Source organism: Cuculus canorus, chromosome 8 (genome assembly GCF_017976375.1).
Source record: "Cuculus canorus isolate bCucCan1 chromosome 8, bCucCan1.pri, whole genome shotgun sequence".
Lineage (NCBI taxonomy): Eukaryota > Metazoa > Chordata > Aves > Cuculiformes > Cuculidae > Cuculus > Cuculus canorus.
Window position 1 is genome coordinate 34,611,425 of NC_071408.1, and position 9,037 is coordinate 34,620,461.

The 9,037-nt window shown below is 39.5% G+C and overlaps 1 protein-coding gene across 1 annotated transcript; it reads left to right on the forward strand.

The window, feature by feature from the left end:
* Positions 1 to 104: 104 nt before the first annotated feature.
* Positions 105 to 8,733, forward strand: LOC104055321 (retinol dehydrogenase 8). The gene is made up of 7 exons (XM_009556434.2): positions 105 to 1,197; positions 2,443 to 2,587; positions 3,641 to 3,802; positions 5,042 to 5,221; positions 6,318 to 6,411; positions 7,112 to 7,295; positions 8,192 to 8,733. The coding sequence occupies exons 1-7, from the start codon at positions 1,177 to 1,179 to the stop codon at positions 8,423 to 8,425; spliced, it is 1,020 nt and encodes a 339-aa protein (XP_009554729.2). The 5' UTR covers positions 105 to 1,176; the 3' UTR covers positions 8,426 to 8,733.
* The last annotated feature ends 304 nt before the right edge of the window (positions 8,734 to 9,037 follow it).

Here is a 9,037-nt window from a genome sequence, read left to right on the forward strand (position 1 = left end):
TTTTTTTTACACAGAGTGTTACATACATGATATCTGATTAAAATTGACCTGCTTGTAAGGTGGTTTAGGACACTGATTTAATCATAGGCACTGGCAAAACCTGCTTGCTTTACTCCAGGTGGTATCTTTCAGTTGCAGAGGGCTTGAACGTTTTCCCCAAGACAAATCCGTACAAAAATTACCGTTGAGTGAAATGGCATCATAACTATGCACTCTAAAACGGCTCTATTTCCAGTTTTCCTGAAGTACCACACAGTCTAGGTAGGACAAATGGCTAGTGGCCCCAGTTTCTAACATTCTTATGTTTTCCTAAGTGTCAGAAACTGCATTTACAGTTAAAACTGAGTCTCATTAATGCAAATGTGATTTATGTGCATTAAGATGTGACTTGATACTTCAGAAAAATGAGTTAGGAAAGTTATTTGATGTAAAGCAGAGGAACAGGATTGAATGTATTGCAGTTTGAAGATCAGGGCTAAGTTAAGTGTTGTGTTCTCACAGTGCATCTCGGCCAGCAAACCCTTCTGTTGTGTTTTGGCAGCTCTGCAGGTGGGAGCGCCCAGGCCTCCTTGGGTGGGAGGTGCGTCTATCACTGCTGTGCCAACAGCTTCTACAAATGTCACTGGTCTGCTCTAGGTGGTTACACAAAGACAGGCATGCATTGTGCTACTGAGACAAGGTCAGGATACACCCATCTAAAGTATTCCTGTAATTTCAGGTTATTTATCTTGCTTTTATGAAAATCATGATGTAGCAAAAAAAAAAACCGGTTTACTTGTGGAATGAAATATGCTGTGTGGTTTAAATCAAGATATTTGTTTCTTTACATAATAGTAAATGAAAAACGTTAGAATTAGGTTCATCTAAATTATTAAACTACTTTAATTGCTAGGCAGAGCAGTTTGCCTTCAGGCTAGAAATCTGTGCATCAGATTTCAGACAGATTTTTTTAAAGTAAAGGAACATGTAAACCCTTCAAACCAAGATTTAAAGTGCAAAATCTAACTAATCTGTAACTACAGTTGCATCAGAACGTGAGTGGAATTCCACTAATGTAGTGTTGCATAAAGCCTTGCTTGCTCCTCCTACATGCACTAAATATAGATGTGCATGAGCAGCAATAGCAATTTGCCTAATATCTGAATCGGCTAACTAGCATTTGCCCTGAAACTGTGTATGTGGATGCTAACTTCTCAGGTAAAAGTGTGCGTCAAACCTGATAAATATGTAGAACCCTAATTACATTTTTGCTTCAATTTTAGCTGCTGTCTTGCTTGCCTGAGAAGTTAACAATTTCACTTGTTATACTGTTCAAGTGAATTTATTTGTTTTGGAGGAGGGACTTTTTTTTTATACTATCATAATTTCAGTAGAATGTTCCTGTAGAGTCCTGCATTTCTTGAGTTACTAATCAGTTTAAATCTGTGCAAATACTGGAACACGTAAGTTCATTCTTCTGAATTGCATTGCATTAATGTGGGATTATTGAATCTTGGAAAACTTTTTTCTGTGTATAATGGCATTAACTGAATCCTGCTCAGAAAGTTAATTGCTTATTAAGGGGATTCTTTTTCTGTCCCTTAGGCTGGGTTATAATGTTCACAAGAGCTTGATTTTCTTTTTGAAGGTGATATGCCTATAGTTAGCCTACATTAAGCACAAGTTGCACCACATTACCAGTCCCTGTGTCCCTCTGCTTAGTTCTGGTTTTATATGCAAAGTTAGTGGAATATTTTCTCCAAAACTAACACTGAGCCAGACATCATGTTCTGGTTTTTTACATTTTTTTATTTTGGTGATGGCAAGGATGTGGTGAGGCTGGTCTCTGCAGTGTCTTCCCAGCAGTTCCCCACTGCCAGCACACTTACTCTGTTCTCGGTAACTCTGAAAAAGAAATGTGAGGAATCTGTCTAAACAGCTTGTCTCTTTCCAAATCCCTGTCCCATTTTTCAGTTTACGTTTTCAGTAATCCTGTTAGGAATCTTAGTAAGGCATCAGGGAAGAAATACATTTGTCATCCTGCTGCAAAGGAACAAGGAGGGTGCTGTGAGCAGAAGAAGTCTGAACACCTTTGGCAAAGGGATCCTGCCTTGGGTGCAATTTACCTTCTGTAGGCATGGAGGACTTGACGCTTCTGACTGACTGTAGCCGTGGCAAAGCTGCTACTGCCAGTAGTGTGCAAATTAGCACTTCTACTACTCACAAAAATCCCTGTATCTTACAAACGTCTCTTTTAAAAGATTATTCAAATGTTGTATTAAATACAGTCCATGTTGATAATGCAGATTATAAGCTCCTGCAGGAGCATCTGCTGCTGTTTTTGTCTAGTTGGAGATTATCCCTTAATCATGCAGGGTCCAGGTGTGCATTTTCAGATGTGCTGACTCGCGGAAGCTTGATACAGCATTAAAGGCCAGTGACATTAACTGCAACTGCATTCAGGTTGTCCCTGCTTGGAACAAGAACTGCTTGAACCGCCCAGAGGAAAGAATGGCAAGAAGAAATGTCCTCATTACAGGTTGCTCCTCAGGAATTGGATTTGCTTTAGCGGTAAAAATGGCAAAAGATGAACAGAAAAGATTTAAAGGTAACAACATGCCTGTAATTCATCTTTTCATAAAGATACTTTTTGAGCAGCAAGATTTTTTTCATTGATTTATCAAGGTGATTTTATATTTAGTTTAGTGACTTGTTCTTGTCATTGTCCCCCCTCCTACTGCCAAGAAAATACAGTACAGTGGAAATGCCCTTTGCTGATAGAAGGCAGAGTGCTTCTGTGCCTGTGTTGAAGCTGAGCAGCTACTTTAACTGAATAGCTGGAGGGGGTAATCAGGTTTGCTTCCAGCTCCTAAAAGTCTTTGTTGAATTAAATGTATACGCTCATTTGAGGAGCAAAGAAATGAATTTAGGAAAACAGTTCTTACATTTGCAATTTTTCTTGAAAGCATGTTTCATTATCCTAGCCCTGTGCAGGCATAAAAGGGTGAGCACAGGGGCTGGGATTTGTCTTTCTGCTTCAAAATGGGATATTTGCTGTGATTGAGAGTGAATGGTGAGACGAATGCAGCAATCTGTGGTAACTCAGTTTCTCGCGCTTCCTCTTGCAGTGTTTTACTGCTGACTGAATGGATGCAGGTTTGTCAGGCCACAGTAATGATAAAGCTAATTCCTCTTTTGAGAAGAAGCTTGCAAAAATAGACCATGCAACCATCTGTCTTTCACATTTTAATAAAATCATGGTGGTTCTGCTAAACATGTTGATGGTGATTTAAAAATGGAGAAAATTATAAAGATATCTGAAACACAAAAGTAGGTTTTGGGTACCTAAAAATGATTCAGCGGTGTAACTTGATACCCATTATTTAAAGTTTTGTTGATAACATTATCTTCATATGCTGTGTGTTCTTCATTGTGCACAGCAGTTTAATTCTCTTTTTTTCCTTGAACATTTCAGAACCAGACTGAGAAATCTGTGAAAATGGACGTCGAAAATTAAATTCTTTCTGCTTCAAGTTTCTATCTGGGTTCTGTGGCTGCTATTTAAGATACAGATGTACAAGCAATATCTTTTAACGCTTTTCAGTAAGACTGCCCCAGAAGAGGTTTTATTTATGGTAACTGTTGCTCTGGTGTGTTGCAGTGTATGCCACAATGCGGAATCTGGCCAAGAAGGAGCCACTCGAGGAAGCCGCAGGTCGCAGGCTGGGCAAAACCCTTGAAATTAAACAACTGGATGTATGTGATGAGCAGTCTATTAAAACCTGTGTGAACAGTATCCCTGACAGGAGGATTGATGTCCTAGGCAAGTACGGGATGTGCGTGCCATGAACATATACCCATTTTCTATTTAGCATCATCTCGCACACCCTGGAGAAGTTTGATTTAGTGTATTTTTAAATGGTAAAATTAATAATAATTATTTAGTATTTTCCATTCAGATTCTTAAGGCTTCATGCAGATATGGGTGGATTAAATCTCACCCTGCTTCTGCGAAGTAGGAGGGAAACTTGTTATTCCTGTTTACAAAGGAGAAACTCGATCACAGAGAGGCATCTTGGGTGAGATATTAACAGCATTTAGCAAATGTGAGAGTGGAACTTTTGCCTAAATTGGCACTTTCACATACCAGACTATTGCAGAAGTGCAGCCTGGTTTACAGTGAAGACAGCAGCATTCTGTGCTAGGAAAGCAACAAACAGCACTTTGAGATCTGCAAGGAAAAGAACAAATACAAAGGGGGAGTAAAGGTACTTTCATTTTGTTTTGAGAATTGTACTTTACAAATCATTCGACAAGAACTGTTCTTGTACTGTTTTGCTAAAATAAATATTGATACCTTAGTAAGGTGGAAATTGCTTACCCCATCGACTATTAAATCTTCTCTAATAGTGAATTATGGACCTGCCTTTATTATTTATTAAAGCACTGCTTAACAATCTGCTTCTGCAAACTGTATTATACTCTAATTGGACATACTACTGGTAGTACAGAATGCCAGTTCTACTGATCATTCCCCACTTATTGGTATCCAAGAGGCAAATAAAAAAACAGTGTAATGTGTGTGTGGTGTTTTGGGTTTTTTTACCCTGAAGATGTGAATGTTGACTAAGCAAAAAGCAGGCCAAAATATGGCCCAGTCTATCACCGTTTGGAATAAATTGAAGATTTCTGTTCATTCCAGGGTATGGACTGTAGCCTCTGATTTTTAATACTGAATTATAAACATATACAAATCTTGGCTCATTTTCCCATAATCCTTTTATAATCTAAAAGAAAAGGACTAATCAGAAATAAATTAGTTAAAATGCAAACTAATAGATAATTTAAATTTGAGTGAAAGCATACTTGAAAAAAAAATGGAAATGCCTAGTGTATTTGCAAAGCTGTAGTGACAGAGTAACATCTTTTAATCCTTTCTTAAGGATTATTTAAGGATCGTTTAATCCTTAATGCTCATTTTACTTTCAGATGCTTTCCAGTGAAAATTACATGTTAATGCCTATGGATGTTGTTGCTCACTGTTGTCTGCTGTTTTGTGCAGTTAGCAATGCTGGAATGGGGCTCATCGGACCCATTGAATGTCAGACCATAGATGAGATGAAAACCGTGATGGATACCAACTTCTTTGGACTGGTTCGGCTCCTGAAGGAGATTTTGCCTGACATGAAGAGGAGAAAGAGCGGGCATCTAGTTATAATAAGCAGCGTTATGGGAATACAAGGCAAAGTTCCTTGTTTTGTTTTTTGTTTGTTTGAACTAAGTTCAGTATTCAGAATCACAAGCTTCCTCTTTTTGTCTGAAAAAAATTGTAGGTGGTAGCATGTCTAATGATTGTGCTGTGTGACGCTGGCATCCCAGCGATAGAACCAGCACTTAGGCCTGGTGGGTTCTGTGCATCTAGGTAGTGTGTTACTGCACAGCTACTCTCAAGGCATTTTAACAACAAAACTGCAGTAGTTCGGGGGTTTCTAGCATTTTAACTCAAACCCTGATAATTTTTATTTCTTTTTAAAAAATAATTGGTTTATTTTTATGAGTTGGAAAATAGGGCTTAGCATGAATTTCCCCTTTCCTATTGGAAAAGATTGTAGGGACAGTCAAACATACTAGCTGCACTCTGCACAGTAATAGTGGAATGAAATCCAATCACGCCTTGGACCACTCCACTGTACCACCTTTTGGTAAAGTTTCTCCTCCCTTAAAGCTCCACAGAGTCCAATTCCAGTGACAGATAACGATGCTTCTACTCTTGCGTTCATCCAGTCTGGCTGTATTTGTTTCCATTATTACAGCGGTGGCACTGGCCTTGCCTGAATTATACTGGTGTGCATGGCTCCCAGATCAAACTGCAGGAGCTGTTATTGTTCAATATACCACTTAGCATCCACCTAAGGGGGTTGATGCAGTGCTTTCTCTGAATCGCTTGGATGCAGGTTGGATCTCTTGCACAATCAAATCTCCTGCATTGTACTCAGCTTCTTTGTTCATCTATAGCTTATTGAAGTCTGGCTGATAAATAATGCAGATGATACTGTGTGTGCAGATGCTTTCATGTCTTAGACTACAAAATATTTAATACCATTTGGAGAGATCACAGTGTGAGTCAGGAGGAGGAGAGGCATCAGTCAAGCATCCTTTGCTAGAATGAGCAGTTATGAGAACGCAGGCAAAATAATCAATATTTAGATTCAGTATACATGAGGATTTTTCTGATGTTTTCCCAGCAAGACTATAGAAATTTTGGGGTGTGAGTTTTTTAAAATTATCAATATGTTGAATACAATCCCATTCTCAGGATGTTTTGTTTGCACCATCAGGTATCTTATTTAATGACGTTTATGCTGCATCTAAGTTTGCTGTGGAAGGATTCTGTGAAAGTTTGGCTATACAAGCACTCAAGTTCAAACTGCAGTAAGTATTGAATTGTATTTCAGATAGTTGTGAATATATTCAGAGCTAGCAAGCAAATTTTTAAAGCTTGCTGCAATCTAGGAGAAACAGACAGAGGAACCCATGGAAATAGTCCATCACAAAAGACAGAGAGATGTCCACATTGTTACTCTACACAAGCAAATGAAAAGATCTAGATGCTAAAATAAACAGTGACAGGCTGTTTAGCTTTGGGTAAAATACAGCTTATGTAACACTTCTGAAACCAGGTTCTTGCATACAACATCAAAGGAATAAAGCTATATATCAACCTGTAATATTTTCCTTTAGAAAGAATAGCAGACGGTTCACAAGTAAAAAAGTTTATGGGCTTCTCAGAGAGAGAGAGAGAGAGAACGAGCAAGTGGAAATCCGTCAGAGTGGAGCAGAGGTTGATGATGACAGGAGGCAGGAGGAAAGCAAGAAGAATGTGGTGTGCTATTAATGCTTGAGAGTAACTGAGAGAGTGGTTGTGTTCATTGTCTGGGACTTTGGGGTTTGATTTGCCACATTGATATTCGCATCTGTGCGGTTCTGCTACTGTTCTTTGTCTGAAGCCCAACAATTATTAAATACCTGTTGCATCTCTGTGTGCCTCAGCATTTGGCCCTTGCACTGTGAGAGGAGGTGAACTTCTCAGGGAGCACAGCTGATAACCAGTACATCCTTGCCTTTGGAACAGGTTGAGTTTGATTGAGCCAGGCCCAGTGATTACAGAGTTTGAAAGAAAAGTGTTTGAAGATGGAATGAAAATGGATCTTTCAGCTGCAGATGAAGAAACGGCTGAGATGTTTACTAATATTTACCTTAAAAATTACAAACAGATTTTCCAGAGCCTGGGACAGAGTGCTGAAGATGTTGCAGAGGTAACTCGCCAACAATTCTCATCTTCTTTCTTCTCAGTTTTGTTTCTCTTTGTAATTCACAAATGCGCAGGTTGGTTGGTGGGTTTTTTTGGGTGGAAGCATCGGATTTAATGTAATTCACACAAGTTAAAATGATTTTTAAAAACTTGAGAATCTCGAGTTTTAAGCAAAACGCTTTAGAATATTAAAAGAAAGTTCATTGTCAAGTATTGAAGACAACTGTGAATTGTAATGTAAATACCCTTGAGGCATTAGAAGCACTTGTACATCACCTGGTGAGGTCTGAACGTTCTGCAGTGCCACCCTACATCTACACTGGGTTCACACCACTGGTTAAAGCCGTTCTCCTCTCTGTCTCACCAGTAATCCCACTGCTAATGGGGGCTGGCTCGGCTGCCCCAGGCCACCAGGGCACAACAGAGGATACACAGATGTGGTTTCTGGTGCTTCCTGCAGGAAGACAAAGTTAAGCAAACTGAGAATGGACAAGGAATTCAGGGCTTGCTGCTAAGGAATCGCTGCAGTCGCAGCTGAGGTTTCCCAGGTCTCGCCGCAGAGGGCACTGTTGCAATCCTTTCCCAGTGACTGGTAAAAGAAAGGATCTACCCACTGTGGGCATACAGGCATAATTTGGAGGGCTCTTCAGGGTACTTGGGTGCAGGGAGTTATCGCTATGGTACAGATAAACAAATATAGGAGTACGAATAAATAGGTACTTACGGCCTTATTTATTTTAAGAAAATTTGCTATTGAAATTCTAATAAAGCTACGTGCAGGGGTTTACATGCTTGTAGCACTTTGTTCTTCCATTTTCCCTCTGTTTAACTGAAAACTAGTTTTTTACTTAATTATTTTGGTAAAGGTTCTTTAACAATTCCATTTCTCATTCTTGGCAGCATACAGTGAAGATAATTCTTGCAGAAAACCCACCCTTTCGCCACCAGACCAACACCTTGTACACACCAATGACGACACTGAAATACGCAGATCCGAACGGAGATCTGCCCATTGACATCTTCTACAAAATGGTTTTTCATCATGACAAAATCTTCAGCGCAAGTCTGAACTTCATCAAATTGCTAAGGTGGAGAAGTAGAAAGAGTTTTGACCTGGGAAAACCCTCACAATGAGTTTCTAGAGTGCAAACTGGACCGCAGCATGTTGTTATTCAAATACTTTTGCTCTGTAGTCGGAAAGAGGCATTCACAACATTTATGCGAGCTTAGCTCTGATATTCAGCTCACAGAGTTTGTCTTTAACATTACAGTTTGCAGAACCTTGAAATTAAAGTCCTTTAATGCCAGGTTTCTTCTGTTTAGTGTTTGCTCTTTAGAGATCTGTTTTGATGGGAACATGGACTGATCCCTGTGTGTTCAATATCCACCTGATCCCCTTCAATAATTCAGATGCCGCCTACCGAGGGGCTGACTGTATATAAATTAGATTCTTGGTATTATAAAAATATTTTACCTTTTAACATATTAGACTACGCTAGGATTGGTGCCGTAACCCTCAGCCACTGCAGCGGTTTCGGTTTCAGACATCAGGTCTGTTTACTGGTAACTAAGAGAAAGCCTTGCCAGTCGTAAGGTACTGCACTGACAACGGTTACCGTCCGGTTATCGTCCCTATAAATGTCTGAGTGTTCCGAAGGCTTCCTTTAAACGCAGCGGTTTCTGGCTTTTTGCACACAGCGGATGATGTTTTTTTACAAGCATCTTACAATAACATCTTCTCTTCAG